This window comes from Lissotriton vulgaris, chromosome 2_1 (assembly GCF_964263255.1).
Source record: "Lissotriton vulgaris chromosome 2_1, aLisVul1.2, whole genome shotgun sequence".
NCBI lineage: Eukaryota > Metazoa > Chordata > Amphibia > Caudata > Salamandridae > Lissotriton > Lissotriton vulgaris.
In genome coordinates, this window is record NC_141687.1 from 884,224,206 (window position 1) to 884,237,871 (window position 13,666).

The 13,666-nt window shown below is 47.0% G+C and overlaps 1 protein-coding gene across 3 annotated transcripts in view; it reads left to right on the forward strand.

Moving 5' to 3' along the window:
• Positions 1-13,666, forward strand: part of CDC50B (cell division cycle 50 P4-ATPase accessory subunit B) — a 272,588-nt gene that overhangs the window by 148,769 nt on the left and 110,153 nt on the right. For all 3 annotated transcript variants that reach the window (XM_086956405.1, XM_086956404.1, XM_086956402.1), the window contains exon 4: positions 3,588-3,695. In XM_086956405.1, coding sequence (XP_086812531.1) covers positions 3,588-3,695 — 108 coding nt within the window. The remainder of the gene's footprint in view (positions 1-3,587; positions 3,696-13,666) is intronic.

The window sequence follows — 13,666 nt, forward strand, 5'->3', positions numbered from 1 at the left end:
AGTTGTGGAAGGGGTTATTAATACAACAGCTGGGATACTGACAAACCTTACTGCTGAGCTCCAGGCTACGAGGCTCATCACATTACAAAACAGGATGGTGTTAATGTCATCCTTGCTGATCGGGGAGGGGCCTGTCACATTATTGGCAGTGGCTATTGCATTTACATACCAGACCATGCCCCCAATGTGTATAAGGCTATACAAAAATTACATAGGTTGTCCTCAGACCTACACCAAGAGACAGGTACTTGGATATTATCGGGGTGGTTCTGGAATATGTTAACCACATGGGGTTGAAAGATCCTTATCTTTACATGTTGCTTTTGCATACACTGCCTTCCGGCTTGTTGTATACGTGCTCTGACACATAGACCAAAAATATCCGTTCACGACACCCATGATGCGATCATGCTGCAGAAACAAATTAAGATCATGGAAATTGACAAAGGTATCCTTGAATGCTGAGGTGCTATTTCTTGCCTTGCAACATGTTATTCATTCCTAGGTAGTAATAAAAAGGTTTAGCGAATGATAAAAGGAGGGTCTGTTGGAATAAAAATGCTTTAGCTGTGTTGGTTATGCATTGTACGTCTTAAGTTAGCATTGGCAGCACCATTTTATGTTCAACCTCCATTTTGAGCCATGATCAAAACTAACTTCTTTCTCTCTGCCCCAGCTGAAAGCAGCTGCTATGGTTTTTTTCTCCAATTTTGAGCTTTGCTGTACTAATGAATACACTGTTCTTATTAGTGCATATCTTTCCCACTAGAGTAGCCTGCTCCAACCCTTAGAGCGGCGGGCACAGGCAGCGTGACCTTAGCATCGAGATAGAATGTGACCGGTTTCAGGATCAAAACTTCTCCTTCTGTATCTCCTTTGATCAACTGCAACCAACTGGAAATTTCAAGTCCGGGTGTGTCTTTTTTTGGTTCTGAATTGTACAAAATGTATCGCCATGCTTGCTGAAGTCAGTCCCTCTGCAGCAATGCCAAGAGGCTGGTTAGACTGGACGACGCTCAAGTGTATCTGAATAAATATACTTGGTTTGTATTCTCTACTGTCCGACCAACTCTTCATTTGTATGGAAGGCTGAGATGTGGTCACGAGTGACCCGGGTGGCCCTAATTGGGTCACTTCCTTAATGAGCACCGTAGTTTGGTGCTCAGAAGGGACTGGAAGCCTGAGCATGTTCTCCACCCCGCTGTGACTCCGCCTCGACGGAGAACATGACAAGTGTGCATGACCGTTTGGACGATCCAAGATGGCTGGCCAAACATTAATGCACACTTTACAGAGTGCTCACCAATCCTCCCCTGCTCTGTGAGCTGAGCAGCCCGCCTGCCCCGACAAACTTGCAGCAGGAAAAAATAAAATGATAGCATAGAGTTATTATTTTATTTTTCCTTTATTCACACTGATGCAAAGCAGTGGGGTGGCACACCTCCGCCTTTGCGGAAGAGCTGCCCCTGTAAGAAAATAAATCATAAAGAACTTTCCAATATGTGTCGTGTTTGAGTTAATAATCCAAATTGAAAGGGTCTATCTGCTTGTCTCCTGAAAAAAACGAATTCTGGACATTTTCACAGGTATCTCAAAAAAACAATTTGTCCTTGGCACGATTCTTGTCTAAATATTTAAATCTCAGTTTTGCACCAAACTCCTCAGCTGTGGGTGCCTGTTCCTTGATCCTTAATGATGCTCGATATTGAACCCAAAACCTACCCTCTCCTCCAAAAGTTCACATTTTAAATTGGGCTGGGAATTCCAAACACATCCTCTGTCACCTGATGGTGCAAATATCTTCCCTGGAGCAATTCTAAATTAACAAACCCATAACTGAAATATCATTCTTCAATAGTGAAAAGCCATTGCAGTCCAGACCAGCCTCCACAGATTTTCTACGCCTGTGAGAGGAACCAACAGGCACACTTTTAAACCTAAAAGATAGACTACTCATATCCTTGCACTCTGCTCATACAGTGAGTGCCCCTAGATACAGAATCATCCATAAGCCCGGTTGAGATGCTGTCCGGCTTTTGCACCGACTTTTGCACCGATTTAAAGTCCAGATCAGTTTTTTCACACAACCGAGGAGCAAAAAACAAGCTAAAAAATGTTTTTTAAAATAGCCCAAAACAGTTCCTGGAAAAAGAATTGCTAAAAAAACATTTAAATGAAACATCTACAAGGGACAGAGAATGGACTCCCATGGGGGCAGAGAGAGACTGGCAAGAAGACAGGATGACACTGGCTATGCAACAATCTATACACCAATATCTAATACACCATCTCTGAGACAGGGAGACCCTTATTTTTTAGATGGAGATACCCCATGATGGAGAACAAATGAATACATGTTCAATGGGACTGGAAAGCTGGTACACAGGAATAGGAGGATCACTTACATTGGGAAACCAAAAGGACACTAGTCAGAACATAGATAATGAGTTGATTGGGACACAGTGAGTTTGACCACGTAATACTGATAGCGGAACAAGGAGACCAGTTCAAAAGTACAAGAAGACTGTTAAATTGGAACTGTAGGCACATGGACACAGTGACTGGGACTTGGAAAAACTGAGCCACACAAAGAAAGAGACACAAACCTCAATTTGTACCGAAACACAATGACACTATGGTTAATGCACAGTTTGGTACTAAAGGAGGTCAGTGCTTAATTTGCGCCTGTGGTTTCCGGTGCTCAGCACTGGAAATTAATCATAAACACCGGCACTTTTTATGAGCACCAGTTATGGATGCATTCATTTATTGTCGCCACAGGAATTTGCCCAGAATCACAGGATATTGAACCAACACTGAGACTTGAACCAAGTTCCCCAGATCTGAAGTCGGCAGCTTTTGGCCATTACACCACATCTTCTCCCCACTTTTGTGGTTCTGTTTTAGGAAGGACTAACAGGACAAATGGGCTGGTGCCAGCTGCCTCCTGACAAGAACCCAGCACTTTTTTTTTTTTTTTTTTTACAATTTAACTACTGAGGAGGTCACAAATAATCTATACATCCAGCGCCAAGTTGCCAGGGCCAAAAAAAAAACCCACAACTGACACCTCCATCTCAACAAAATAAGCCTTTTGGATTGAATTATGAGTTGCATTGGAACTTGTCCCTAAAACATTATCTTCAAGATGATCTCTGGACAGTCTGCTGTTTGCTCTGTCCCTGTTTTTAGAATGTTCTCCACTGTCAAAGTATTTCATTTTTTATTTGACATGAGCACACTGACGTTTTGAGCAGTAATGCCGAACGTCAGAAACTCTGCATTGTTTGAACTGTTATGTTAGGGTACATAAGCCACAAAAGGTGATTGAAGCATGTCTACGTAGATACTTAATTGTGAGAACTGTAGGGAGACTTCAACATTATATCACCATTCTGTAAAATTATTTATATTACTTGTCAGTGTAAAGCTTTTGCATTGTTGTGATGTCTATTTCTCGGTTTTGAGTTTATAATGGATGAATGTGCATCAACACTATGCTGCATTTTTCTTGTGGCACAATTGTTTATCCACAAAATGTGCTGTTCCAAAATATCAAAATACATGTTGTCGTTTTTTTCTTTTAGGGGCCTGTATATATGTATTATGAGCTAACTAATTTTTACCAGAATGCGAGGAGGTATCTGACATCAAGAGACGACTCTCAACTAAGCGGAATCCTATCTAGCTTAACGGTAAATAATACAATTCTTGTACACTTAATTGTGCACCCTACCCTTCCTTTCCTTAAGTCAATATGTGCTTAGACCTTTGGACCATAGATGAAGAATGGAATGTGTCTGCGATCAGGGGCGCAACTAGACCCGAACTTCGGGTGTGGCTAAGATGTCCAGCCTGGGCCGACTCGAGCGCTGGTGGGTGCTGTTACGACTGTCTTTTTTGGCGCTCTCCTCCCCCCTAACCTCCTTCTCCATGATTTCCTTCACCACCACTCTCCAACAGTGCACCTCATCTCTCCATAGCCTCTCTGATGTACATTTACATTTCTTAATAGTGCTAATCCTAGTTCACTCACAATCAGTTCTGTGATCTGCATGGTACACTTTCCTTGCAGCAGGCCCATTAAGCATCCACACTACTTTACGAGAAGCCAAAACTGCCACCACACAAAATGGCAGACTCTCACCAGTAGGAACATTAATCACCACAGTTATGCTGCCATTTTTCTTGTTGCCTGAAAACTACCGGATGCACAAGGAAGTTCATGTGCTTTTAAAACAAAAATGATTTTTAACCCCTTGTATGCGGGGCGGATTCCCCTGCTGTGCTGGGGGGGGCGCGCATAGCGCCCCGGTGCTCATGACGAACTCAGCTTGTCATGAGCCACGGGGCTCGTGTGCTCATGACGAGCTTAGCACGTCATGACCACACCCGCTTGTGTAGAACGTTCGCACAGCAGGGGAATTTCCCCAGCGTGCAACCGTTCTAACAGTCATGACGAGATGAGCTCGCCATGAGCACATGAGCACCATGACTCATGACGAGCTGAGCTCATCATGAGCGTTCAAAGGGGTTAAACACGGCTTCCCCCATCAAAGTCAATGCCAGGTGAGGCTGCACCAGTCGCACTGCCCTAAAGCCAATCCTAATCCCAGCAATAGGGCAGAACAAGCATTTCCAGAAATGGGATCAGAGCTAACCTTCTAGCCATTTTATATGGAAAAAGATCTATGCAAGTGGTGGGGTGTGATACGACAAATTCCAGCAAAAAACACACAACTTAACTGTTTTTATTGTAGATGATTAAAGGGAGAGTAGACTTCTCTCTTGGGATTTTTTTGAAATATCTGGGATCGTATTTTTAAAAAGCCGCAGACACTTACAGGGCATTAATGAAGTATTCCAGTACTTTCTTAGGAGTAGATCTTGTATTTGTATATTTTTTTCAAATGTCTAAATTCGGAAATGACTTCCACTATACCAAGGTCATCATTGTTTCATGGGTGAGCCCCTTATGCCCAGGAGTACATACAATATGACTGTGGCAGATATTTACCATGGCTACTTCAGCCACAGTCATGGGTAACTCTAAAAAAAAAAAATCCTTCCGGTATACATGGGTCAGCCTTTTTTCCATTGATACACCATATAAAATGAGAAAAGGAAATGTTATGACAAGAGTTACCTCAAATATCAGTTCCATTATGTTGCTATGGATCCACCCCACATGCTAAGAATTGCATGCATCATGTCAGGCCCTTCGAACAGGTGTGGTGGCACGTGTTTTGTGTCTCTGCCACTGGGTATGACTGGGTTAGCGGCTTTCTCAGACAGTTCGAGTATCCACAGCCAATGATGGTGTCTTAAGGGAGCATGCCAGGGCCTGCAATTTGCCATATGTAATACCTTCCATCCATATGCTATTAGTGCCCTTGTCCTTAAAGCAAGAATAACCTACAGTATGCCAGACCAGCAGCACACTTGCACGCATAACACATACTGTTGTGTAGTTCCTACCAATCTGTAAGACATGTACATTTGTTGGACAAAAAACTTAGGGCGAGGTGCCTAGACTGTTTCTATGCACCCCTACAGAATAAGTTGGCCTAGAGACCAGCTAGCTTACTGTGCCACCATAATCCCCCCTAACCTTACCATGGAGCAGATAATTTCTGGCTAACCACTAAACATGAGAACTCTGACCCCTCCGGGATCATGGAAACCGATCCAAACTTTTCATGTAGTCACTTGTGCTTACTAGTGCTCGAAAAAATATACAAAAGACAGTGGGATGTTTTCAATATGTTTATTGAACCAACGTTATTCTTGTATGTAATACATGTGCTGTTATAATCAGTAGACCAAAGCATAGGAATGTGATTACAACCACCAAAAGCATAAATAGTAGATGCAGTTCTACCACAGTGCCAAAACAGTGTATATATGCAGGCATATACACAAGGCAGTAATCGGACGTACTCCTACTATGCAAAACCTAGCCCTAAGTTTAACTAAAGTATGTGTAGGTATGAAGCCAAGAATCCACCCAAGGGACGATACACCCCCATTACCTGGTGAAAGAGAGTGTAGAAGTCCATCTCAGTCATGAACTGGACACACCCTCACAGAGATGTCAGAACCCTGCATGGTGAAGTCTCCGCATGGAGGGACCCTCGGTGTCCGCTGAAGTGCCTCCTCTGGTAATCGGGATGCTTGTTATTTGTAATAGAAAGCAGGCTTGCAATGTATGTGCAGATTAGCAATGTTATGGATGTGTAGATCGCACTGTCACCCCACGGATGAAGATAGAACAACTTTTGTACCTAGTGCATAAAAAGGCCTTGTACATGACGTTTGAGGCAACTTGATAAAGTTGTGGAAAGCTCAATGTGGTAACAGTTGTTTCTGAGAATCAAATTCAACATTGTCGTGCATGCAAATATGTGCAAAAGTACACATCGGAAATGTTTTTTAAAAAAATGTATTTTTATTTTCATTTTGCGTCAAACAAACAACAAAAATAAGCATGTCACAATTGGTTACAATCATGCAAACGTGTACATACATAATCTTCAACACATAAATTCCCATCTCCTCCCCTGTACGGGCTGTATGAATCTGAGTATCCCGTTCAGTCTTCAGGTCTTTCAGTGACCTCCCCCACTCTGTCTTCTGCATGATTGCCCTTGGCAAAAAATGCAGTGCATTTCCTAACAAGTGTCAACTAAACATCGCCCAATCCACCATCCAGTCCATAATACTTCCTCCCAGTCTCTACAGAATTTTTGCGGGCAACCTCTTGCTTTGTATGTGACCCTCTCCGCCGCCATGTACATATCTAACCCCGACTTCCAGTCTCGAAGCTGGGGAGGTAGCACCGCCCCCCCAAGTTCCAGCTATGTCCCTTTTTGGTATTACAAGGGTCAACATGGCGAAGATAAGCTGGGGACGGCCCGGGTATGCCCAGCAGTATGAACTTGGGGTCTAGGGGCAACGTCTCTTCAAGGATACTACCCAGTTCCCCTACTACCATATCCCAGTATGACTGTATTACAGGACATTCCCAAATAGTGTGGTAAAAGTCTCCCTTCGTCTGGCCGCACCTCAGGCAATTCGGTTCACTAGCTCTGCCCATACGATGAAGTTGGGTCCTGGCATAGTATACCCTGTGTAGTATTTTGTATTGGATGAGGCGGAGGCTGGACCTGATGGCCACCTCTTAGTGGTGCATCAGGGCCGCCTCCCAGTCTACGTTTTCTAGAGAACCCAAGTTCTGCTCCCACATCTCGCTCGGTTTCCCCATTCGGTCTGGCATATTATTGTTTAGGGTCCGGTATGTTAGTGATACTGCCTTAGTGAGTACGTGGTCCTGCAGGAGGCGCCCTTCCAGTGAAGCGTATTCTGGCAGTAGGGAAGATCGCAAGGTCTCTGCTAGCCAGGCATGACGCAGTTGAGCATATTTGAATAACTGGGCAGCATGCAGCCCAAATTCAGTATGCAGCGCCCGAAAACGTTTGAGTTTCCCCTTAGCCACAATATCTCTTTTGGTGGACTGCCTACTATCCTTCGAAGCCCCTGAGTTTGTGGAGTTCCTTTAACCAGGAACAGTCCCAGAGAGGTGTCTGTTTTGTTGTTTTGTGTGCCCAACCCAATGTCTTCAATGCTCTGTCCCACATCTCTAGTGTGACTTGTGTGGCCGGGAGTAGACGTCCCCTGCCTCGCCCCCGATCGAGATAATAAATGCACATGCGGGTCACCATAGTGTTCCTCTCTAACTTATAGGTGGGGTGATCTGCTGTGGCGTGAATAAATTCATTTACCCGGGTCAAATGTTCTGCCCAATAGCAGGCCTAGATATCCAGTGGAGAAATTCCCCCATTATATTGGTTGCGACATAATGTGGAGGGCGCGATCCTCGGTTGTTTACCAAGCCATAAAAGGGAGCGTAGTTCTGTATCCATCACTAGGAAGGTCTGCCTGGAGAGGTGAAAATATTAGTTCTGGAGGGCCTAAAGGAGGCGGGGTAAGGTTATCGTTTTAAACATAGCCGCCCTGCCAAGGATCGTGAGCAGAAGAGCCTTCCACCTCAGGCGTCTGCAACAAAGTTAGTGATAATTAGTTGGATATTTTTCTGATACGAGAGCCTCTTGTCAGTATTGAGATAAATCCCCAGGTACGTGAACCCGGTCCGTGCTATCTGTAGGGCACCAGGGCGGGTAGGCGAGTTCTCCAAGGTTCGTGGGCTATATGTGTCCCATTTGTGCCCGTTTATGGCATATCCTGAGAACGGCCCGTATCAGCCAATAAGATCAAACTGGGCAGGGATTGTGATGTCCGGGTGGGTGACATGCAACAAAATGTCATCCGCATAAAGCAAGATCTTTTCTTCCCTCCCATCTGCTGGTGTTATACAGAACCCCCGGATCACCCCCGCTGTTGGATCTCACAAGCCACTATCTCTATAGTGAGGGCAAAAAGTAGTGGGGACAGCGGATACCCTTGGCGGGTCCCCCATCTAATGGGGAAATCTCCGGATACCTGGTCATTAACCTTGACCCTTGCACAGGGATCCATGTAGAGGAGTCCCACCCAGTGCCTAAACTTGGGTCCAAACCAAACTTGACCAATGTGGCTTCTAGAAAGGGCTAGTGCACCTTGTCAAACCCTTTTTCTGCATCCAAGGATAAGAGCAGGTGCGGTTCTTCTCGATCATGTACTTCCATGAGCCAGTTGTGGGTCTTACGCAGATTCATTCTGGTCGCCTGGCCAGGTAGAAAGCCCATTTAGTCCTGGTGTACCCCAGTAGTGATGACCTGGCGTAGGCGTTGAGCCAAAATCATTTCCAGAATTTTTACCTCCATATTTAGGAGGGAAATGGGGCGATAGGAGGCACGATCATTAGGGGGTTTCCCGGCTTTGTGAATTTTGATAATCGTGGCCATGCGGAGGTCTAAGGGCATAATCCCCTTGTGGGATGCATCTTGGAACAACGCCAAGCGATGTACTGGTAAGAGGTCTGCGTATCTCTTCTGCAGGAAGGCCGCTGGGACCTGGAGTCTTCCCAGGGCATAATCTGGTTATTTCTTCCTTGATTTCGTCTACCATTATATCTGATTCTAGGCCTTCCCTCTCATGGTCACCCAAGGACGGGGTCTGAATGGCATCTAAGTAAGCTAGAATGTCTGGTGGGGCCTCCAGGGCTCAGGCACCATAGAAATGCTGGTAGGATGAAGCAAACGTCTGAACTATTTGTCTGTCTCTCCTCTGTTCCAGGCCCTGGAGATCCACTATGCTAGTTATCCAGTGAGATTCCATTTCTTTACGGCTAAGCCATCCCAACAGCTTTCCCGACTTATCCCTAACTTTGTACAGCGTATGAAGGGTCGCCTGTGCCTTGGCCTCCTGTGTTGCTAGAGCCTTGCAGTGGTGCTGCGCCTCCAGTAACTGTCTTAGGACCTGGGGTTCTCTACCCTCAAGGTACTGCTATTCCAAGGCAAGAATTTGGGTCTCCAGGGTGGCCAACTCTTCCTAGGCTTTCCTCTTCTACCAGGCTATCCCGTTCTGGGCCCTGTCCCTCAGAACCGTTGTATATGCTTCTCACAGTTTTGCGCCCTACTGGACCGATCCCAGATTCTCTGCAAAGAAAACCTTGGTGTCAGTCCGAAGGCCCTGGAGAACCTCTGTATTCTGTAGGTCCCATTCCGATAGCCTCCAACTCCCGCGCCTGGCGTGGGACCGCACCCCCACCTTAACATATAAGGGCGAATGGTTAGACAGACCACGAGCCATAAATTCCACCTCCTGTATATGGTCTATGACGCCCCAAGAGAGTAGCACACACTCTAGGCTCAAGTAGACCCTGTGCGCCCCGGAGTAGTATGAATATTGTTGCTCCCCTGGATGTAGGTGTCTCCATACATCTATCAGGCCTAGGATGTTGGTCAGTCGAGATAAGTATGTAATTGGAGGGGGGTGAGCACGCTCTCCTGAGCGGTCCATGGGAACTGATATTACGTCATTAAAATCGCCCCCAATAATTTATGTCGTGCCCGGTGTCCCCGGTAAAATATCGACCACCCCGTTAAAGGTCTTAGTCTGTAGCTTCGGTGGGGCATAGACTGACATGATAGTGACATTTCTTGTATCCCTGGTCCCTGTCACTCCCACATATGTACCCTGGAGGTCCGCCCAAGTGCATGTCACTTTGTAAGGTGAGGATTCTTTAATCAGGATAGCTACCCCCCTAGATCCAGAGGTATATCCCGCATGTGCCAGGACCGTGTATGCTCCCCACGCAAGAAACCAGCCTTTCGTCCCTTTGAGATGGGTCTCCTGCAATAGCACCACATCTGGACGGGCATGCTGTATGAATGATGATACCAACCCTCTTTTGATCTTATCCCCTAGACCATTGACGGTCCAGGTGAGCACCGTGAAGTGGGTGGCCTCCGGGTCTGTCACATTCAACTGCTGTGCATTGGCAGGAGGCATGTATAGGGAGAGGTAGACTGTGCCCTAGTCGGGGAGTGTGGGTGATCGTACACGTACACCGAATTCTGTGACCGCATCCAATAAAACATAAAGAACCAAAACAAACCACAACAATAGAACTGTTCGCAACCCCTCTATCCCCCGCCCCCCTGTTATCTCACCTCCAGCCAGACGCTCAAGGATGTGCCTCAGGGTGGTAGAGATCTGTCTCCCACCCCAGACCCAACATGCGCTACAATGTCAAACTCCTGCAGCGACCCCAACTGTCTTTTGAAGGGACTTCCCCCACAGGCAAAAGGAAAATACCAAGGTGTGAGAAAGGAGAAAGAGGGAGTGAAGAATGAGGGGAAACCGCTAAAATAAGAGACCAAGAGGGATAAAACTAAAATGGGAAAAGTGACCATATGGTCCCAAGCCTACAGCTACTTCCAGTCCCTCTTCTGCGATGCAATGGGGGGGGTCTTCAACCAGTTCGCAGATCTATAGTGGTGGAATAGAGAAAGAACGGGGGGAAATGTGTCCAAACCACAGGCTCTGGTCTTCTACTTCGGTTCCACGGTCGATCCTACGAGCCCATGTTTATGAGTGCGAGTCAGGAGGTTCCCCCCTGTGAAGCCAAGCGTTAGTAGTTGCATCCTGCTCCATTGCCACTATTTCAGCAACCAAGGGGTGAAGAGAGGGTCCATCCTCGCCCTCCTCTCCAAACGTACTGTCTCTGGTTTCAGTTTCTGAATCTGGTTCAGGGAGGTCAGAGAGGCGAAAGGTGTGCGGGCCCGCCAGGAGGCAAGAGTCCAGCGAGCGACCACTGTGCCGTCAGGTGCTCCCAGTGTCCCGTGAAGCATATGAGGTCGCCGCCTGGAGTCGATCCTTGCGGGTACCCCTGGGCCTCAGTGATCTTCGAGGGTCAGGAGTCCATGGGGCAGACTTCACCAGTGCCTGATTATGGCACAGAGGAAACTCCTCCCGCCCCAGCATGGGCCTCTCCTCAAGCCAGTGCCATGCTTCCTCCTGTGATTGGAGGAAGTGGGTTTTCCCCAGGAATGTCACTTTCCATTTCGTAGGGAATAGGAGCATGTATTGAATCTTGTGTCTCCGCAGATTCGCCTTCACTGAGTCGAAATTACGCCTCTGCTTTTGTACCTCCCTGCTGTAGTCCAGGAAAATCATTATATTTACGTTTTCATACTGGATGTCTCCCAGTTTCCTGGCTTCTCGGAGGATCATGTCTCTGTCAAGGAAGTTTAACCAGGCACCCTGGGGGCGGCCGCTCCATCAGTGCCCTGTGTGCTCTTTCTATAACGAAACTGGCGTAAAATTGATCCTTCGGGACGATGCGCAAGAGCCAAGAGGGAAGGAAGTCCGACATATTTGTCCCTTCGATTTACGCTCTAAGCCCACAAAGCGGAGGTTATTGCGCCTCGCCCTGTTTTCCGCATCATCGACACACCACTGAAGGTCTTTATTGGAGGACTGTAGTTCTGCCATCCCTTTGCGGAATTCTTGTAGGGTATCCTCCGCCTCTCCCAGTCTAGACTCTGATTCTGTGACCCTGGCGCCCAGGTTCCTCAAGTCCTGCTGCAGGAGCGATACCTCGGAGCCCACCGCACCAATTTGTCCCTTGAGCGCCATCCTAGAGGATTGGATTGCATGTAGGAGGGTGTCCGTGTCATTGTGGGTGGTCTGCTGCTCCTCTGGAGGGGGGTAATGACTTTGGTGTAGTGGTCCATCCTCCCTTGGCGGTTTCGGCTCTTTGTCAAGGATTCGATTCATGGACCTGGCAGCCTCTACCTGTCTTCCTGGAGGTTGAAGGCTCCGCCTCGATCGCGGTGACACAGGCCGGAAGAGTCGCAGGTCTCTCAGGCAAGATTTTCCCCTCCCACGGCACCCTCTTGCCTGAGCTTGAAGGAGATAGAGGTCGATAATCCTCCTGATCCGTGTCTCCGGGTGTCCGCGGTCCAGCGACTTGGTACTGGCTCTCGGAGATTCGCCGCGTCGCCTCATGTCCGCGGCAGCTCCATTTTGAGCACGCTAGTGCAGTCACAGCCCAGGTCTCGAGCTTCAGAGTTACTCTTGAATGTCACTGGGATGTGAGTGAAAAGTGGACTTCCTTAAAATAGCTGGACGGGGCTTATATTTGGTTTCACATGTGGATCAAGCAGATACCGTATTGGAAATTAACTAATCAATGTTCTAACATATATTATCTCAACATCCAATTGATCTTATAAAATGCTTGGCTTCTTCGGCAACTATGGATTTTATCCAGTCACATTTTGAGGTTTTTGGACACTTCTTACAATGTAGAAAAAAAACCTACATGTCCGGAATGTCCCGGAATGAAGCATTGAGGTGAATGGAATACCTGAAGATGTCACACGATCCTCAATCCAGCACCATAACACAAAGCCTCAGCCCTAGTGTTCCTCCTCGTGCCATCCTACTTTCTCAGTCCAGTCTCCTTCTTGCACCAGCCTGGTTGTTGCAGATGGAATTCAGTAGGCATCCAGTACAATGGAAGGAGCAGGTATTCTGTGGATGCCTTTGTAGAACTGTGTATATTCATGAGTTGTGTACATTTTATATGTGCAGAGTCAGAGGTGTGCTCAGATGAGTGCTGGGTGATGGTGAATAGTGTGAGAGTACAGTGTGAGTGGTACAAGTGTAAGGTGAAAAATGTGCAGATGTCTGTGTCGGGTGAGCTGTATGAATCCAATAATAATATGAGAAGAGGGCCCAAGTGTGTGTTGGGTGAAAGGATTGAATGCAGAATGAGAGGAGTGAGAGCAGGGTGTTGTGTGCGGTGCAAATGTGGGGGAGTGGTGTGCCTTTGTGTGGTGAGTGGCGAGAGTGATGGGCGATCTGTGACAGTGACTAGTGAGTGCATGGTAAGAATAGTTAGTGCAGAATGAGTGATGTGTCCCTATGAGTTCCGGCAGACTATTGTACCTGTGTGCAGGCAGGATGAGCAGAGTGCCTGTATGAATGCCGGTTGAGAGGGTAGTCTGTGTGAGTGCAGGGTGAGAGGAGGAAGTGCAGGGTGAGTCCTGTGCTTGTTTGAGTGGTGAGTGTTGTGCCCATGTGAGTGAAGGGTGAGCTGTGTGAGTGACAGGAGTGCCCATGAGAGTGCACAGAGAGCTGTATGACAGTGTGAGAGTATTGTGCAAGGGGTGACTGTTGGGTGAGTGATGTGACATATGAGTTTGGGTGCAGGTGA